The following is a 20,342-nucleotide window of genomic DNA, read 5'->3' on the forward strand; positions in this document are numbered from 1 at the left end:
CTATACTTCACATAAAGCAGAGTTCATGTTACAATATTGGTCCTGTGCAGTTATACGATAGGTAACAGAGGTAGCAACCTCAAACTGTCCTGATGCCTGAAGCTGCCGTTGTCATTGCTAGGCACTTTCACACTGGCCACTGAGCCGCAAATTCGCCCGTCTTTTTTACGGCTGGGTCCGAGGTTTCAGACAGAGTATGGCAAATTGGGGGTCAATTTTGGCCCGGCAATATTCCTCCTCCGAAGATACACTTATTGCCGCCTCCACTGCTATGTGAATCCAAGCCGTTAATGTGCCGACTCAGTGTGAGGTGGGCGGAGGTGTCAATGATGACACAAACATAATGCTCAATGGATCTCCTGCATCAAACACCTCAGAGAATGTCAATGCTGCTGGCAGCCAGAGCGGCGAACTGCTGTTTTGAAATGTACAGACTGTCACGGGGCTAAATATTCTTCCGACGCATAATCACTTCAGCAAGATGACCACCTGAGGAACTGCTGAGATCAGGGAGCTGCTAACCATCACTGGCAAGAGGACCGTGGATAACCACCTCACTGGACTGTAAAGGATGGCTTGTTATTTGAAAAGGTTGCGGAGGAGCTTGGTCGACGTGGCTGTCGTTAGACAACTTCATACTGCACGTCATGTCACATGTTTACGCCCACACAAGTGGCGGCTTTTTTGGAGAGAGGAATACTATGCCTCCATTTCACACAGACAAGACGGCAAATTTCTGCCTCTACCGGGCCACAAATTTGGCGCATTCTGTGTGTAAAAGGGCTGCTGTTAGCTACTGCAGGTCCTGCAGTGGAGCGGCCCACATTAACAATGTTATGTTACCATGTTACAAGAAATGTGCTGACAGATTTCTTCCACAACTTCTTTGTGTCTGAACTCTCGCATCAGTCAACAGAGACATTTTTATGGGGTAGAAGCCAGGTAGTACATTTTACACAACTTCTTGCAATGTTGCATTGGTGGATATTAAGCAAAAAGCCTTGACATTAAGATAACATCCATCAAAAGTGAACTTCAGCTTGGACAATGTCTTCACACATTAAAGCACCAAATGTGAATCTTCCACTTCTGGTGAAAAGAATGCTCAGCGATATTCTCGGTCAGAGAATTTTTGTGCAGTTATGGAGTGTGTTGACATCGATCTAGGATCAGACAGCCTCAAGATACAGTCAGGCAGATCTGACAAACGTCACCTAGCATTCACTATATGTGCTTTACAGATTGACTTAACATGTCCAGTTGCATTCTAATATTAATTGTGAATGAGGGTTTTAGCGACTGTCTTGGTCGGTCAAACTGAGAAGGACATTATGGATCGCAATATCTTTTCTCTCGCTTAAATATAGATAAGAATATATAAATTGGTTTTCCTTTGTTCTTTTTCTCCAATAAAAAAAGATGGCATGTAGTGGAACAGGAGGGAAGGGAGGGTTCTAACTTACACAATAATCCTTCGGTTTAAGAACCAGAACTTCCTCTGGTGGCGGTCATATCCGATGGGCTCCTGGCGAATGTAGGGCTTGTTCTTCTGCGCCTCTGTCACACAGTCTGTCAGACCTGGAACCTTGTGTGCAACGCAAATCTCACACTGCCACTCATCTGCTGGAACCTCCTCCAGTGGTGGCTTCACACACTCCAAGTGGTAAACTGCTGAGCAGGTCTCGCAACACAGCAGGTCACCTAAGCGGTGACATACACGGCAATGGTCGTCATATTGCATAACGCCGTCAGACATCAACTCTTCACGAGCAATGTTGGTGGTGAGAAACTGGTTCACCAAGAACTGTAGCACCTTGATCTTGCTTTCAATGGGACCATAAGGGTACTCATCCAATTCCAGGTAGGGTAGGACATGATGGTACTCTCTGTCACTTTCACAAAATGCACGCAACACCTCAGGCCATGTCATACCATCAATAAAGTACAAAGTGGAATTGACACTGTCCTTGAGGTCTGCCGGCCCAAAAGTAGTGTTGGACGAGTCCTCCTCACGTAAAATGGCCTTCAACAAAGAAATATGGGTCTCTGCTATTAAAGTGCACTGTTCCTGGCCAACCAGCGCAGCACAAAAATCCTCAAAGCGGAAGGGGGAGAGACGCAGCACTGTGCTGAAGTTCCGTAGCACCTCATAGATGGAGATGGCATTTAGTAGTTCTTCATTAGGCACCAGGAGATCCTCTGAGGTCTCGGGTAGCTCAAGAGAGGGAATGTTCTTCTCCTCCAGAATGGGCGTACGAGGACGGGGAGCTCGTGTCCTTTTCTTCCCTGTAGATCACAAGAGGGACATTAGGATAGGTAGATTGCTTTCATCCACAGACTAAAGCAGAGAAAACAATGTCAAGATTTATTTTTACAGTGGCATGGGAAGAAGTGTAACTTAGTAAAATGTTATATTTATCATATTTTGTGAGCCACTTACCCAAACATATTGCAAGGATTTATGATTTCTGAGTATCGTTAATTATTTTCAATGGAGCAGGTGCAGCTTATTTGTACGACCGCCTCAAGGACTCGAAATACATCATATTGAGTTGACGAATGCAAAACATTTAAAAGTGAAGTCTTTTCCAAACTGGTAGCAAACTTTTAATGGGCTTCTTTGAATGAGCCAGTGAAACACACCACCAATGTCTTTATTAGCTGAGGCGTAAACCTTTAACAAGGAAAAGAATATGTCCAGCTGTACATTCAAAATGTACCAGGTAGTTAGACAGCAAGCCCCGCTAGGTGATGCACAGTGACACATACTAGCTTTTTTCTGTGTAGTCAACAGCAGAAATGTGGGTCGTAAGTGAAAAACCTGATAAGCATACTAGCCTGGCTAAGACGCTACACTATTCTTTACTAAAAAAAAAAAAAAAAACAAAAACATTCAGTTGTTACTTCGCACTTCGTATATATAAAGGGAGTTATGGGGACAGTCTTGAGAACTTTACTGAATTTGCTTGGCTGTCTTAAGAACGACCCTAGCCTGCATGAGCTAATCTTACTTGCTAACGTTAGCAGCTAAGTGTTTGCCTCAAAGGCAATTTAAATGTATTTCAAGCTAAACGCGTTAAATGCACCGCAGGTAAATTAAAGGTGACACTGATCTACGCCGTGTGTTATGTTGTGATGATAAACAGTGATGGCAGCAAGGTGAGCTGGCCAATGACTGGATCCACCTGCAGTAGCATTACGGAGGACTGCGGCCTGCGTTCATTCTCCATTTTGAACAATAACCTTACTGCTCCTTTCACTGATAAAAACAAACCAGAAGCGTTTCGTTGTGTGCTTTCCCGTTCCTGTATCTTATGTTGAGAGACTGCCAGAGCTGATGGAGCTGAGTATTTACCAGGCGTGCTAGTGTGTGTGCTCTGACTCCGAAAACTACTCTCGGTGCAGTAGCTGGCATCATCCGCCACCTCCTCCTCCACCTCCTCCTCCTCGTCCAGCACATCATCTTCAAGGCAATCCGAGTCCTCTTTGAGGGCCTCGTCCTCTTCGGACTGAGGTTCCTCCTCAATAAACTCATCTTCTTCCGACCTCAAACTGACAGCATCGTCGTCCTCGTCACTCTCATGGTCGTCATACACCACTGTTTTGGACGCGGGCGTCCGCCTTCCTCCACGACCCCCTCTGCCTCCTCTGCTACCACCGCCACCTCTACCTCGTCCCCTGCCTCGCGCTGACGCGATAGATCCCCGTTTCCTTTTTCTGCTTGTCTTGGTTGTTTCTCTCACGGGGCTCTCGGCGTCGTCATCTCCGCTGTCTTTCGGCCTGGGCTTCAGATTTCTCCTCGGTCGCAAGCCCCGGGCCGTAGCTGGGGACGGTTCTTCAGCTGATAGCGGTTTGGGCGGCCTGCCCCTTTTCCCTCTCATGATAGGCGAATCTATTATTTTACAATCCCAATGTTTGCGTTTATTTCGCCAACGTGGAAACGAGCGAAAGCGGTAGTTACACAAAGCTTGATCAGTGAGGACTAAGACGGCGCGGTAACCCCGTGAAGCCCATAGGTCTTTTCGGGTGTGAAAGCTCAAAATGTTAGCCCGGCGTCCCGTTTGGGTTCGCCTGCAGCCGCCATTTTTCTTCTTCTCTGCCTCTCTGCCTGAACAAACAGCAGGCCCTCAGTAGAGCAATCACGTGGTCTCACTTCTTACAGCTCAGTGGCAACTAGGACCGACTTGACAATTAGTTTCATTTTTAATTTCAAATCTACACTCGATGGCCAAGTAATATATGTCCACCCTTATTTCATCCGCCCTTAACTGACGCAAGGAATTATAAAACAAGCATTCAAGTACGCCTTTGAGGCAAACTGCATTATTTGACGTTCATCAGTCTGTCGTATTTTCAATGGAAAAGTTAATCCGGTCGGTACAATGAAAACACCAACAGCAGATTTATCATGTTTTTTTTTTTTAATTACATAAAGACATACATACGTATAGGTAGACATATATTTGACATATGGTGCAGGCTACATGCTAAGAAAATTCCCGATGTATCGTAGTAATACACAAACAGTAATAGGTGTAGTAAGAAAGGCAAAATGGGGAAGAACTTGAATGAAGCCAACATAAAAGTGTGAATTGTCCAGCAACATTGTGGGCATAAGGTAGATTTTGAATAACCATACAATTTATCGTCATGTTGTCGTGGCCGAGTGGTTAAGGCGATGGACTAGAAATCCATTGGGGTCTCCCCGCGCAGGTTCGAATCCTGCCGACAACGTACTTTTGAGATTTCTTTTTTTTCGCAAACCCCAAACGAAACTGATCCTCCATTGATCAACTGTACAGTATTAATAGATATTTAACCTTTTAAAGCGTTAATTGGTGTGTGTATTTTAATGATCGTGCAATAATGATATCTCATGACATCTCATAAATTTGGAACATTACGTTTTAAAAGCAATTTATTTGTATTTAAGATACCTGATTTACTTTTCATTATTGCACAAATCCTTAGTCCTCACTGATTAAAAAAAGAAGGAAACAGATGATGCTATGGGCCCACGAGCAATTTATATATTTAAAAATATTAAACAAACATTGTCACCAGTTGCACGAGTTTGGTAAAAGCTGAAATTACACTTGTATACACATAATCATACAATAATAATAATAATAATAATAATAATAATAATAATGATAATGATAATGATAATGATAATGATAATAATAATCATAATATTGCGCTATTATAATTATAATAATAATAATAACTTTTGCGAATTTGCAACAGCAGGTTTCCGATGAAAAAATGTACATGAAAATGATAAACAATGATACTTTTTTCACGAAGGTATGAATAACAATATCAATCAACCAGCAGATGGCACTAAGGTACCATAAATGACTCAGAGAAAAGAGCGCACCAGCCAGCCTGATGAGACGAGAACTGATGAATAGTTTTGAACTGGGAGGAGATGTGTCATGAATTCATTTGAATATTCGTAGATTTAGTGCTCCGCTATTCATTTGCAGTTTTGATTTTCAGCTCAAATTTGATAAGGTATGATAGGATGAGCTTGCCTCCACCTCACCCCACCTCTCAGTCATCGAAGTATATTTTATTTAGCACGTTTTACAGAAGACGGTTTCGCTTATTTCACATTTTACGAGAGTAACACTGTTACAGTCTCGCTGTCCCGCCTCACAAAGACAGCTTATAACTGGTGCATTTTACTTGAGGGTTAATTCAGACCTTGAATGCAACTCTTGAACTGCCACCCTCTTGTCTACCTGTTAGCTGGTGGGAAGGAAAGTGGGAAGTCTCAAACCTGACGTGCCGGATGAATGCATGTGCTCATGAAGTTGAAAGGAGTGATCTGGTAACACATAATATCACAGGCCTACACAGAGATAGAGGTTGTTTCCACTCAATCATGTGTTACAAGAAGAAGCTGAGGGTTAAGGGGCACCTACTCTGGAGGTATCAGGAGGTGGTAAACATGGACAAAAAAATAGGATGCAAGGAGCTCAAGCTGAGGGAAGCAGTCGTGGCTTGTTTTTCTATCCTCTCATGACGCCCCAAGATACCCAGCAAACAACAAGGCTTTCACATTCTACTGCAAAACCCTCTTTCATGCGTTTTTTTTCCCCCAAAATTGTATTTTGACCAAAGCCACAGAGCTCTTTTCTTGATATCTATCTATGACCAAACAAGTTATAGCACGTGTCTGTCTAGACCGAGGGTCGGCAACCTTCAGTGCTCAAGGAGCCATTTGGACCTGATGACCATAGGAAAGAAAACATCTGGAGCCACAAAACTCTTTTGACATCTCAAATGAAGATAACCCCGCATATACTGTTTTTGTTACCGTTATGAAATCAGTGGACTGCTACGGAGAAAACGAAATTCTATTCCTACATGCAACAAAAATGTCTCTTCAGAAACTTTTCTTTTCTTGGATTTATCCATGGTTGGGGATCGAAAAGTTCACTAAACTGCGTGCCGGTGGGTGTTGCACATCCGCAAATGTAACAAGTATTTTGAGCTTCAAGAAATTGAAAGCATTTTAATTTGATGCCCCAAGATCACTATAATCATAATATATTAAAAAAATTCGATTTACCTTAAAAAAACTGATTAATTAAAATGATATCGATTAAATCAAATACTCATTTACTTCCCAAAACCACAGCAGAGGGATGAAAGAGGAGCCGAAGGTTGCAGACCCCCGGTCTAGACTAAAATGGAAATGATGCAGATGGACTCGCACAAACAGGCCAGGAGTTCACATTGCTGATTCTAATCTTCTCATTTGATGCTCATGATGTCCTCCTCAATTGCAAATCCTCAAATCATCTTAAAATGTTAAAACAGAGGGGCAGGCTTTTACTGCTGCATGAATGTTGTCGAACACTATAGGAGCACCATATGGTGCACAGTCTTGCCAAGCATGAGAGCCAAAACCCCCCGAGCTGTTAAAGCTTTTGCATGCAACTTTTGCCTCCCCCTGCTGGAATTAGAAGGGACTGTAACAAAAGAATTGGCATAATTATAAGGTGGGGTCTTGGAGGTTACGTTGGGATTTTTTGTAATCAGTGAGACATTCTCATCCATCCATCCATTTTCTTCCGCTTATCCTGTTAAGGGTCATGGGGGCTGCAGCCTATCCCAGCAGGTTTCAGGCGAGAGGCAGGGTTCACCCTGAACGGGTCACCAGTCCATCACAGGACCAACACATAGAGACAGACAACCATTCACACTCACAGTCACACCTACAGTCAATTTAGAGTATCAATCAGCCTTGTCCCCTCTTGATGTCTTTGGACTGTGGGAGGAAGCTGGAGTACCAGAGAGAACCCAGCAGGAACAGGGAGAACATGGAGACTCCACACAGAAAGACCCTGTGCTGGAACTGGGACTGGAACCTGGAACCTTCTTGCTGTGAGGCCACAGTTCTAACCACTGCACCACCGTGCAGCCTGAGACATTCCCTGTTTTCTCAAAATGTTATTGTAAACTTCTCTTGTAATTAGCTTGTTGATTAGCATGCTGATGGGGCTGAGTCATGTTAAGAAATAGTTACATAACCAGAATATTTCTACGAAAAGTTCATTTCATTGGCATTGGACATTATAGTGGGGCCTCAATGTCTTTTTAAATTTTTTAAAAGTTTTTTTTTATTGGAAAAGCTCCCCTCTTGCCCGTAGCTCCTGGGATAGGCTCCAGCCCCCCCGGGGAGGCACAGTGGTGCAGTGGTCAGCACTGTGGCCTCACAGCAAGAGGGTTCCGGGTTCGAGTCCTGGCTCCAGCACTGGATCTTTCTGTGTGGAGTCTCCATGTTCTCCCTGTTCCTGTGTGGGTTCTCTCTGGTACTCCAGCTTCCTCCCACAGTCCAAAGACATCAAGAGAGGACGAGGCTGATTGATACTCTAAATTGACTGTAGGTGTGACTGTGAGTGTGAATGGTTGTCTGTCTCTATGTCTTGGTCCTGAGATGGACTGGTGACCTGTCCAGGGTGAACCCCGCCTCTCGCCCGTAGCCGCTGGGATAGGCTGCAGCCCCCCTGTGACCCATAATAGGAATAAGCGGAAGAAAATGAATGGGTGGATGGAAAATCTCCACTAACTGTTATCCCTGCTTTGATCCATCAAATTTCATCAAATAGCTAAGGTTCAGGACCTTGGTTTATCCAGAAGCAATCCCTCTCCTCTCTTAATAGGTCAGCCATGATTAGCAGTAGCAGTCACTCCTCTATTTGTCAACAAGAATTGTTTTTGTTTCTTTATCTCTTAGTTTTAATTGTTTCATAGTGAATGATATACACAACCCTAGTTTTCTTTCTTTCTTTCTTTCTTTCTTTCTTTCTTTCTTTCACAGAAAGACAATTTTGGAGAAAAGTGTATTTGATGACTTTCGATAGAGGTATGCTAACACTTTCCATCCTCTACCTTTCACTGTGCTCTTAACTAGCGGTCAGCAGGTCTAAGTGGGTCTCAGCGCCCTACTACACATATAGAGGAGGGAAGGCTGCATGAGTGTGGCTCTGAGGACAATGGCAACATTTTTCAAAAGATGATATGTTCCTTAACTTTTTCTGTCATACTACTCGCTACACTCCATCGCTATTGTTCCTCCCCCCCCTGCACACACGTTGCATGGGCTTGAAGAAAGATACGTTCATTTCAATTTAAACGTTACACAATATAGCCTGAAAAGTTTTTTATGCATTTATTTTTGTAGTTTATCAGAAATATATTGTACATCAGAAACCCCTCTTACTCAGTTAGTCTGAAATAGCATCACTGTCAACAACGGTCAGCGCAAATGTCTCACTGTGTTCCATAGATGTCAGGAGGATGAATGGAAGCACTGGAGCAGGCTGATAGCTTTCATAACCTGAATAGATTCTAGATGAGAGAGCTAGAAAGAGGACAGCAACACTGATGTAACAGTGTTTGCTGAAGGCAACCTGGCTGGGTACAAACATGAAGGAGGAGAGCAGGCAGATTGAAGAGAGGGCTAAAGTGGCACTCTGTGTGCTGAAGTCAAAATGTGGAGCAGACAGTGCAGTAGACCGTGGCTAATGTGATGTTAAAGATCTCACTGGGTTGCAGCAGAATGCAGCGTGCAGAGCACTCTGGGCTTCCTACCAAGAGAAGAAATCATAAGCTTCCTCTGCACTGCAACATCACATCAACTGCACACACGCAGACGCTCAGGATGGGTATCGCACTGCTGGGACCAGGTGTGGTGAACCGAGATTGTTTTTAGCAAAACTCAGTGACAGTCTCTCTGGCACCACCCTTGGTAAGAATTCCCACTTGGTTTGGGTGAAACTGATGTTTTGAATTTGCTACACATTGTCAGATGATTTAATGTGATGAGACTTAACATCTCAAATGAATCCCTTAAATGGCCATGTAGGCTTTACATATGTTTTTACATCCTGTGGTAAAGTAAAGCAAAATTTGCTTGAGGCAGCTGATCCATCACAAAGCTAATCATTATGAGTCTTGTGCACAGCTCAAAGAGTGTCAGGACTAAAGAGCTTGTGAGACCCAGGACTGACGATTGCAGCTCTCAAATCCTGCTTTACCCACAGCAAAGAAAAAAAAAAAGAAAAAAGAAAAAAGAAAAACCACCAGATACGTCAAAATGAAACCTCACGTACTGTGACGGATCACTCCTCATGAGCAAGTTTCATGTCTGCAAAATGATTTCCATACTGCAAAGGCATGAATATGAATAGGTTAGCAGCGACGTTGACACAAGGAGAACAGGCACCTATTTCCTGTCACAAAATCAGATTGAGATTCCCACTAGTTTTTGCTGTTTTAGTAAACTGGTGTGTACAACAGCAAGAGGTGGCTGATATTAGCAAAGTTAAGATTCAGCTGCTGTGACGGAACAGAGTTTCCAGAAATACTGATAGAAAGAGAAATCATGTAGCGATAAGGGGGCTGTTAATCACTTTCAGCTGCTTTAGTGTTATTGAAATTAACAACGGGTGCACTAGAGGGCAGCAAAGAGAAAACCCCCGGGAATGTTTTACAGGTGGAGGTCACAGACATTTTTCCCCTCCTCACCTTTTCAGACTGTTTTTCACTAGTTTTGCATTTGGCTCGGGTCAGTGTCAGGAGTGGTAGGACGAGGAGATACCTGGATGGGTGGGTTGCACAGGCAGTCCAACTCTTCTACGATGGCACATCAATATGTGCCCCTGCCAGAAGGTTTGCTGTGTCTCCCAGCACCATCTCAAGAGCGTGGAGGAGAGTCCAGGAGACGGGCAGTTACCGAAGGAGAGCTGGACAGGGTGGTAGAGGGTCCTTAACCCATCAGCAGGACCAGCATCTGCTCCACTGTGCAAGGAGGAACAGGATGAGCACTGCCAGAGCCCAACAAAATGACATCTAGCAGGCCAATAGTGTGAATGTCTTTGAACAAACAATCAGAAACAGACTTCACAAGGGTGGCCTGAGGGCCCAACATCCTCTAGTGGGCGCTGTGCTTACTGCCGGGCACCGTAGAACTTGATTGGCATTTGCCGTGGAACACCAGGATTGGCAGTGCTGCCACTGGCACCCTGTGCTTTTCACAGAGAGGAGGTTCACCCTGAGCATGTGACAGAGGTGAAAGGGTCTGAAGAAGCCATGGAGAGAGTTATCCTGGCTGTAAAACCATGCAGCATGACCAGTTTGGAGGTGGGTCAGTGATGGTCGGGGGAGGCACACCCAGATCCACACACCTCTACAGGCTAGACAACAGCACCATGACTGCAATTAGGTATCAAGATGAAATCCTTGATCCAATGTCAGACCCCACGCTGGTGCAAAGGTGGGTGCCATTGCTTTTTTTGCCATCTTTTTCTGCCCTGCTTTGTGAAATATTTGGATGTTTTCACGAAATGCTAAATTAAATTGGGGAAAAAAAATTCTGCCTTGCTTTTCTGAAATGATAAATTTTCATTAAAAAAAAAAGCAGTTTATCTGACAAAACAATTTCATTTAAAAATTAAGTTTTTTCAGGATTGATGAGAATGTTTCATTAAAACAAAAAAATCAGAATTCATAATTTTATATTTAAAAATTGTCCCTTTTGTCCTGAATTGAGAAGCTACATGGTCGATGATATAATTTGGCAAGAAATGTGTAACTACTTCCCGTACCATACCTGTATCATTATTGAATGACTGACTTTTTATTAAGACTTCTTAATTCAGGGATACAAGGAATTCTGTTTTGTCTGGTCAATGCAATTTGTCATGTAGCACTCCTACAGTTCATCGCCTCTCTGGAAAACAACTGACAGAAATCTGTGTAGCGACGAGAACTTGATTTCCCCCACCCAGCTCCATGACATAGGATTCTAAAAGATAGACCACAATAATAATTACTTTTTTTAATAATTGCATTTTATTAATTGAAAACAAGAAACAAACAAAAAATGCAAATAAAAAAGAGCAAAAACAAAACAGTATCGTTAGGTAAGACAAGGCGAGAGACACTTAAATAAGAAGAGTTCCATGTCGGTGACAACAAAGGTGAAGGAAGGGTGATGTAGGAAGGCGGAGGGGCATTGTTGGATGAGACAGGTTGGATTATGTACACTGTTTCTCACTGCAGGACTGGCAGGTCCTGTGAACGGGAGGGGAGGGGGGGGCTCAAAGTAGCAGGTCGGAGACACTGAAACACCAGAGAAAAAGGCACTATCCAGAGAGAACAAGAACACAGAAACCAATACACGTAGTAAACAAACACACACACACACACACACACACACACACACCGGACCAGACTAGAAATCAAAATGTTTTGACAAAAAAGTGCTCGACCACACACCACGTTAGACAAAAACAACAAATCTTTTACATCGTTGAAGCTGATCTCTCAACTTTTAGCATAAAAGACAATCTCTCAGTTTCTGGAACTGTTAATCTGTGCCAGCTGCAGATCTGCACTGGTGATTACACAATGTGATTATCTAAACTCCACCTCCTTGCTTGGTGCAGGTAGACGGTGGAGAGCATCTGCATGCATTTTGACCACCTGTACATATAGCACTCTCTCTATGAATGAATATTGACAACGTCACTATCTCAGCATGTCTTTGAATATCCCTTGCATGGTTGTGTAGTTCAGTTCTCCGACCTTGCTTCCCTCATGTTAATGTCTATGGACGCAGTCAGCTACATTCACTGCCCAAGTAAAATGGCTGCAATAAATACATTGGCTTTGAAAAAAGGTGGCTGACCTCACACGGGTATTAGAACAGCTCTTGCAGCATTCGTGGTGCTGGTCAACGTTAGCTTCCCGACGGGATTCGCGTCTTCTCACGAGTGCCAACTTTCCTGTCCTTGCGTTATAGATGAGAGGAACCCTTTCAAATGGAATTTATGACCCCTTTAATATCATGCTGGATTATCTGAGAGCCCTCAGATAGATGCAGAAAAAAAAAAAAAAACACTTGACAGATAATTCAGCACATTCTACAGCTACTAGGTCTTATCCAGACTAAAAGAAAAAAAAAAATCGAACATAATTTACAAATGGAAAAAAATACAATTTGTGATGAGAGGTAATACAGACAAAACACATACAAATATATAATATATATTCTTAAAAAATGGATTCTCTCTATAGTTGATTTATTTATACAGCCAATGGCTGATGTACAATGCTCACGTGCCAATGATCGTAGACATGGAAACTTGCTGTAGATGGCAGTTTTTTTTTCTTTTCTTTTTTTTTTTTTTTTTAAATATTTTTAAAACCATTTCTTTTTCATATTTTTCTTTTTTCCTTTATTAAAACAGGATTTATTGGTAGGCAATTCGTTTAGGAGATTAAAACAACATGCGGAAAAAAGAAAACAACAAAACACAAAAGGCAGAATGTTAAGAAGTTAAAGAGAAGAGAGAAGCAGCTGTGGGACTTTAGCGGTTGGATCATTTGGTTATCTTCATGGTTGGTGCACTATGCTTGGTTTCTCTGCATGTATATTTCCCTCAAAGATGGTTCAGTCCTCACTGAGGCATTCACCAGAGGCAAACATTCTCAGTGTAAGTGAAAGTTAGTTTCACTCCGTTGCCACCCACATAGCGCTGCCTACGACAGCACTATTCTTGCTTTATCTCTTTCACTCTGTTGTATTCTTGAATTCTTCCTGTCTGCTCCTGTTATTGTGGGATGGAGAAGAAGGGTGAAGGGAGTGGTTGGGGGGATCAGATGGGAGCTGATGAGATCAATAACGATGATGATGATGATGATGGATGCTGTTGTTGCTGTTTACATGGTCAGACTATTTTACATGTTCCGATTGACAGGTGTGACGTAGTTGCGGGGGAACATGCCCGTTTGGCCATGACAACCACCTTTCCACCAGTTGGGGTCGGAGTTATCCAGGACTTGGATGAAGTCGCCGCGTCGGAAACCCAGCTCTCCTTCCTCTTGGGGGTCAAAGTCAAAGAGCGCCTGCACATATGTGGGATGCTGCAATTGAAATCAAGAAAGACAGGGTGGAGGACAGGTTAGCTAGGCTGTAATCAGAATTGGACAGACGCCACCAAAAAAAAGGGGAGTATGAGGGGACTGCCGTCACTTGGGACGAGTGGTGCAATGGAAACAGCTGACCTAACACATAATAATGGTGCCATTTACTAAATAATAGAAAAAACTCACAATGTCAATGAAAAACACAAAATGGCACCCAGAAAAATTAAAATGCATGGTTTTATGCTCTGAGGATTGGAGGTCATGATACAGTTTGAAGTAGTACAAGAGTTATTTTAACAGCTATATAAAGGTGGTTGCCAAAATCACTGGTTAAATGTTTAATGTATTTTGTCTTCCGGGAACGAGTTCCAGCTGCTTGCTGTCTTGAAATGCTGTTACCTGCATTGAAAGATTTTGTTGAAATTTCTACAATTTTCTACTTTACAATATGCAGATTTAACTACATTGAAATGATAAAATTGGACTTTTAGGCAATAAAACATTGAGTACGGAGTAGATCTGAGCTTGTTAAATTCGGGAAAAAAGGTGCAACTCCCCATCGCAGTGGTGTAAAAGCACAAAAAAAGAAAGAAAGAAAGAAAAAAAAAAGACCACAATGGTAAGAAGACATCCAACGTGGTCTGGGATGATAATTTTCTTAAAATGTTTCAGATGTTCATCTTTTATATTTTACCATGTAATGTACTTACTGTGATTTATGCTCACAGTTTTGAGCACTCACCGTGATGTGTTGTCCATAAAGCTATGTTTAGAGACTTGTTATTGATGCCAAACTAGCTTAAATGTTGACCCTCGTTTCATGTGTTCAGATACGTCCCAGGACTGACGCTACTTTCCTACCGTTGCGGTGCTATTACGCTGTGTTGCAGGTATGTTCTTGAAATTGCCTTTAGTTCTTTGAGTTTTTCATCAGCCATTGGTAGGGAAGCTCTGACAGTTTACAGTTGCCATAGTAACATCTTGGCTGGCGGAGTAATTTTGAACGAGTGATTAAGCCTGAGCCGAACTACGTGTGCATCGCTACGGTTTTAGTCAACACCCTGACAGCCGATCAGAAAGGAGTATTCAGCCTGACCATGGGATAAAGGAAGTCAATGTATTTAAGCTGAAAACAGACATGGCCTTGTCTGGCCCCATCATAATATTTGCCCTCCCTCAGACAACCTTGACTTGAGCAAAATATTTAGTGTAACTTCTAACACTGATGCAGTATATGTATATGTTGTATATGTTGACATGGATTTCTTACTTGGGGGACCTGCTCTATGTCTCTCAGAAAGATTTGCTGATTGCGGGAGACTGAGGTGGAGCGGTGGTAGTCTACCAGCTCGTTGAGGGAGTTAAACTTCACAACCCATAGGAAATACTTCCCAGCACCATCACGAAGAACCTTGAAGTGCTGGACATCATTTCCAAACCTGCAGAGGGTCAAAGGAGAAGGGTTTTCAACAACTGACAGGTAATGTAATATATAATTGTTGTACCTAGTGCAGTGACTGAAACAAATGTGGCGGTTGTTAACCTCAATTATCAAACACATTGGGGAAAGATTGCTAAGTGTTAAATGAATCAAACACCAGCAATAGACTGATATTCATTACTAGCCATCAAAGCGGAATCAAGACAGTTGTTAAGTTCTGTATTTGTCTGTCTTTACATATGACCTGCTGTGACCTCTCATGTTTGGAAGGTCAGAATGGAAAAACAGATTAGTTCTCTTACCAAGCGCTCAAAAGCAAATCTTACATGATGGTAAAAACAGCAACATAGAAAGAGGCGATGGCTTTACAAGAATAAGGAAGTGAGTGCTAAAAAAAATGCCTATGGAAACTTCCAAACCAGATCACTTGAAATGGTATCTTGTGTGTTTCATTTTTGAGCAGCAACTTACTTCACGGACAGGGAGAAGTCGCCGGGTGCACTCTCACTCTCTCTAATGAGGAAGGCGCCATCGTGCCTTTGTTTGTTTAACATCTCCTCTGCTTTGGCGCGGGGTATCTTCCCGAAGAACCACCTGCAGGACGTAGAAAACAGGGGCCCACAGACAATCATTACTCCTCATCTCACCTGAATGTTCAATAGGGACTTTGCTAGGTCCCAAGTATTTTTTCGCAAACATTTATGTGGCTATACAGACAAAATTACAGATGCTCAATTAACAACTGAGAAGACTACAGAGATTCATACAAATACCAAACCATGCTGGCAAGTCAGTTCACTTAACTGTGGATGTTACTGCAAGCAATGAAGCACTTAAGCACCACAGCTGCCTGTCCCAGAAAAATTGAAACAGTCAACTTTAAAAACCCCCATCCTAATGTCACGTGGCACACAATCCCCTAAGTGGGAGATAAGACTGGAAGGCACTCATGAGAAGAAGATTTAAGGGTTTAAAATACAGCATTTTAAGCTGTCTGCTGTTTCCCAAGCAAAAGAGAATATGAAAGAGACAGATCACTGCCTTGACGCCCTCTCCTGTGCTATATAACCCTGTCCTTAGGGAGCACAAAGATTTAAATCAGTGCATAATAGCATGGCGATGGTTAAGAATCTCCTTTCAATGTATAATGGTGGTGGGTAGTGGTGCAATTAACTATTATCTTTATCAATAAATCAATAACCTGCAGATTATTTTTCACGGTCTTTGATTAGTTGTTTAGTCTCAAAAGTTCAAGAGAATTTGAAATCACAACTTCAAGAGGTGATTTTCCCTCCTTTTTCTTTCAAAAATGACAACAACAAAAAGCTACAAATCCTTATATCCAAGTGTCTGGAACTGGTCATTGTTAAACATTGGAACATTTAAATGATTATCAAAATGCTCTGATATTTACTTGATCTCCAATGAGTTTTCAATTTATTGTTGCAGCTGTAGCCATTCGCACCTGTGTGAATTTGGTCATTACTGCCACCCTCTGGATTTAGGGACTTAAGCTCACAATGCAGATAACACAAATGACCCTTATAGACATGCCCACTCTGCTGCCGCAATGCAAGATGGAGAGTAAAACCGACTTTGTTGTACAAAGAACTTCACCCTCTCCTCTTCGACAAGAGAGGCCCTTTCTATACATCAGGAAATTAAGGAAACTTGACAGGAAGGACATATCATGAGGCTACACTGTCAAGCCACACATTTAGAAGTATAGTAAAGGTTAATCACAAAGATCAGTCACTTTGTGTCATGGCTTTCTTCCTGTATAACTGGAGGCATCTGATTTTCAAGTCTAAAAATGACGAATCCTCTCTTTAAAAAAAAGAAGAGGCATACATGTATTTTTACTTATATGTATGCTGCCAATACATCACTGACAGACGGAATAAGTGAGGGTGATGAAGATGAACTGAAAAATGAAGAGACAAATGGGGACAAAGTGAGTGGAAGCTCTTTACTGGTGTTAATAATCAAAAGTAGAGTTAGCCAAAAGATCCCATCTTGGCTCCTTTACCTCAGCAGTGACAGTAGGTAATGCCCTAACTGCTTGCATAGATTGTAACAAAGACCAAACCAAAGAAATAGTAACCAAAACACACTTCTGATCTGATCGAAGATCTGTGTAGAGCCTAAAGAGATAGACTGCATACATTGGACTAAAAAAAAAAAACCCACGAGGAGTTAAGACTTAAATTTGACTTGGTATTCACAACTTGAGACTTGATTATGTTTCAAACACTCATGACATTTAAAAAAAGAGCATTTTTCTTGATACTGCGAAGAGGGATGCACAATCCAACACAAATATCAGATAAAATATAAAAGCAGCAATGTGTTATTGCCATTATGGTTTTCTCATTGCTGGCTTTCAGAGCCTTAATCTGAAAAAAATTTGAGCAGAAGTCAGCCAGTCTCTGCTGGCTTTTTGTTAGCTGACATCACTGTCATTTTTGCTTTGTGATGTATATTTACACAATTTACTCACCCATTCCGTTTTTACCTATGCCAACCCTCTACTATTGTAGGAATATCCTGGTCTCCCAACCAGCTTTTTCCATGAGTTTCTTATTTTTGCTCACACATCCCTCCTCTTAGCTTCATCAGGCCACGACCTCCAGCTCTTGCTGGGACAGTTCGCAGTGGCTGGGATGAGAATCAGCACCTCCAAGTCTGAGGCCATGGTCCTCAGCCGGAAAAGCGTGGTTTGCCCACTCCAGGTCGGGGGGTGGGGGGGTCCTACCCTCAGGTGGAGGAGTTTAAGGGTCTTGGGGTCTTGTTCATGAGTGATGGTAGGATGGAGCAGGAGATTGACCGGCGAATTGGGGCGGCATCCGCAGTGATGCGGGGGCTAAACCAGTCCGTTGTGGTGAAGAGGGAGCTTAGACAAAAGGCGAGGCTCTCGATTTACCGGTCAATCTACGTTCCAACCCTCACCCATGGTCATGAGCTCTGGGTAATGACCGAAATGAGTTTCCTCCACAGGGTGGCTGGGCTCTCCCTTAGAGATAGGGCGAGTGGCTCAGTCATTCGGGAGGGACTCAGAGTAGAGCTGCTGCTCCATGTTGAGAGGAGTCAGTTGAGGTTTCTGGCATCTGGTGAGGATGCCTCCTGGACGCCTCCCTCGGGAGGTGTTCCAGGCATGCCCAACCGGGAGAAGGCCCCGAGGCCGACACAAGACACGCTGGAGGGATTATATCTCTCGGCTGGCCTGGGAACGCCTTGGGATTCGATTCGAGAAGAGCTGGTGGAAGTGGCTGGGGAGAGGACAGTCTAGCCTCCCTTGCTGAGGCTGCTGCCCCCACGACCCGGACCAACCGGATAAAGCGGAGGAGGAGGAGGACGACGACGAATCCCTCCATTATGAAGCTCACTTAAGCAATCATGATTGCTGATGAGCTCGCACCTTATTAATGTTCAGGGATTGAATAACTTTTTAAACCTACCAACTTATTGATAAATGCCTCAAGCAACCTGTAAACAAGACAGGTTTTTGTCACCCATGTTGGAGAAGAGATTATCACCACTTTGCTAAACTTATGTTTGACAGTTGATGCAGCATAGGCTTAATTCATATTCCTATTTTATGATACCTTTTCATACTATTTGCTGCTGTCACATGTTTTAAGATGAGTTCTAAAAATAGACTGCAAGGAAATGATCACACCGCGAGTCATTCATGTGATTACTCCAGCTGGGAAAACATTACTGCAGGCAAGCAAAAAAATGATGCGGCATTCTTTAAAACAACAATCAAGCAGAGGAGCCTCTGGAGGGGGTGTGATTCTTTTTCTATGTAAAGGCTGTTCATACGTTTCAACTGTTACCATATTATGAAACACAGTAGTTACAAAATTCTGTACGAGTGCATTAGGTTAGGTCAGGTTACAGTAATGCAGCATGACAGATCTTTGCTTGTGTCATGGCAGATCCTTCTAAATGCCAGAATTCCCATCTACTTTGTTGTGGTTGGGGTGAGTGGCAGGCAGTGAAATTCATCTTACCTCCCTTTCGAGAAAATATGAAGTAATCACCACATTGAGAGATGAATTCTACCTCATGAGGGAGACAGGAAGCAACCTCGAATGGTGTGAAAGTGTTCATGCTATACCAGCATATCAATAATTTCCTCTTAAGAAAAAACATAAACACTTCTGGAACTGACATGTTTGAATAGTTAATATTAGCTGAACAACAATGTCATACAATCTTTGTGTTGGGTGAGGCGTTGCCTCAACAAAAAAGGCAATATTACATTTTCAGCCAAGCAATATATATGGTTATTTTCTCTAAAGTGTTGTCCTTCTGCATAATTCCTCATTTAAAGAAAATATTCTCCGTATGAATGTGTATAACAGCTGTGATGCCCTTGAGTATGGTCATTATAATGATAAGGAAAGGTTCAAATGTATCACAGGAATCTATATATCGATCCCGTTACAACCACAACAATTACCAACTCTAGAGTAGTGGGATTACATGTGCACAAAGTGGAAAGAAATCTCAATGGCAAGTTTAATACAATGAAACCCCATTGCCTTCCTGGGAATAAAGGTACATCTAATAGTGCAGTGATAAGGTCAATATTTAATTAAGGGCAAGAGGCCAGCAGCATATTACACAAAGTTAGCACATTCAGCTGTATTTATCTTGTGCTTTTTGAAATTACAACATTACTACATATATATATATATATATATATACATATATATATATATATATATATACATATATATATATATGTGTGTGTGTATGTATGTATGTATATATATATATATATATATATGTGTGTGTGTGTGTATATATATATGTATATATATGTATATGTATATATACATATATATAAATATACATATATACATATATATACTAGGGCTGGGACTTTAACGCGTTAATTCGATTAATTAATTAGAAATAAATTTACGCGTTAAATTTTTTTTAACGCAAATTAATCGCATTTAATTTTAGAATAATGTCTTGTTTGTGGTCCCCGTAAAGCGGGTGCATAAAGATGGTGTTCCGCGATGGGACAGAAGAGGGCGGTAATGCTCCATCTGGTGGGTTGCCAACCGCCGAAAAAAACAACAACAAAAAGAAGAAGAAAGCGGGTGCACACGTGACATCCGGTAAAATCAAAGATGGACGACGAGAATGTTTCACTCGGCTCATTGATAGTTAATTTTTCATTAAAAAACGTCCTGACGGAACGCTGGATAAAAATGTTGTTACTTGCAAGTTGTGCAAAAAGGAGTTTGCCTATCACCTAAGTACTTCCAGCCTAAGATATCATCTAAACGCAAAACATGTCGCGGCGAGCACAGACGCCGCCACCAGCGGCACAAACAAACGCTCCCAGGCCACGCTGGACGAGATGCTAGGCTTCACAGCCAAACGAAGTAAGCATACGTCGGAAAAAATAAGCAACTCCCTTGCAAAATGG

The 20,342-nt window shown here is 42.3% G+C and overlaps 3 protein-coding genes and 1 non-coding gene across 10 annotated transcripts in view; 2 read left to right on the forward strand and 2 right to left on the reverse strand.

Annotated features, from left to right (window-relative positions):
• The window catches only part of LOC147245549 (nucleosome-remodeling factor subunit BPTF-like), a 32,091-nt gene extending 27,976 nt beyond the window's left edge, over positions 1–4,115 (reverse strand). For all 7 annotated transcript variants that reach the window (XR_015110207.1, XM_086185967.1, XM_086185968.1 and 4 more), the window contains exons 1-2: positions 3,356–4,115; positions 1,464–2,286 (exon numbers count right to left, since the gene is read on the reverse strand). Coding sequence is in view for 6 of the 7 variants with exons in the window: in XM_086185967.1 (XP_086042093.1) it covers positions 1,464–2,286; positions 3,356–3,881 (1,349 nt within the window). In the remaining variant the exon portion in view is untranslated. The remainder of the gene's footprint in view (positions 1–1,463; positions 2,287–3,355) is intronic.
• Positions 4,116–4,652: 537 nt separating this feature from the next.
• On the forward strand, positions 4,653–4,734 carry trnas-aga (transfer RNA serine (anticodon AGA)). The gene has a single exon. It is a non-coding gene; the product is annotated as a tRNA-Ser (tRNA).
• A 7,594-nt stretch (positions 4,735–12,328) lies between these two features.
• grb2b (growth factor receptor-bound protein 2b) overlaps positions 12,329–20,342 on the reverse strand; it is a 61,094-nt gene continuing 53,080 nt past the window's right edge. Inside the window, exons 4-6 of the mRNA XM_086184441.1 lie at positions 15,362–15,484; positions 14,720–14,888; positions 12,329–13,446 (exon numbers count right to left, since the gene is read on the reverse strand). Coding sequence (XP_086040567.1) covers positions 13,261–13,446; positions 14,720–14,888; positions 15,362–15,484 — 478 coding nt within the window. The 3' untranslated portion in view covers positions 12,329–13,260. The remainder of the gene's footprint in view (positions 13,447–14,719; positions 14,889–15,361; positions 15,485–20,342) is intronic.
• The window catches only part of LOC147245552 (E3 SUMO-protein ligase ZBED1-like), a gene marked incomplete at its 5' end in the record, with an annotated part of 1,050 nt that continues 801 nt past the window's right edge, over positions 20,094–20,342 (forward strand). The window contains one exon of the mRNA XM_086185139.1: positions 20,094–20,342. This exon is cut by the window's right edge and continues 801 nt beyond it. Coding sequence (XP_086041265.1) covers positions 20,094–20,342 — 249 coding nt within the window.

Source organism: Aulostomus chinensis, chromosome 18 (assembly GCF_037954235.1).
Source record: "Aulostomus chinensis isolate RoL2024-O1b breed Wild chromosome 18, RoL_Achi_v1.0, whole genome shotgun sequence".
Lineage (NCBI taxonomy): Eukaryota > Metazoa > Chordata > Actinopteri > Syngnathiformes > Aulostomidae > Aulostomus > Aulostomus chinensis.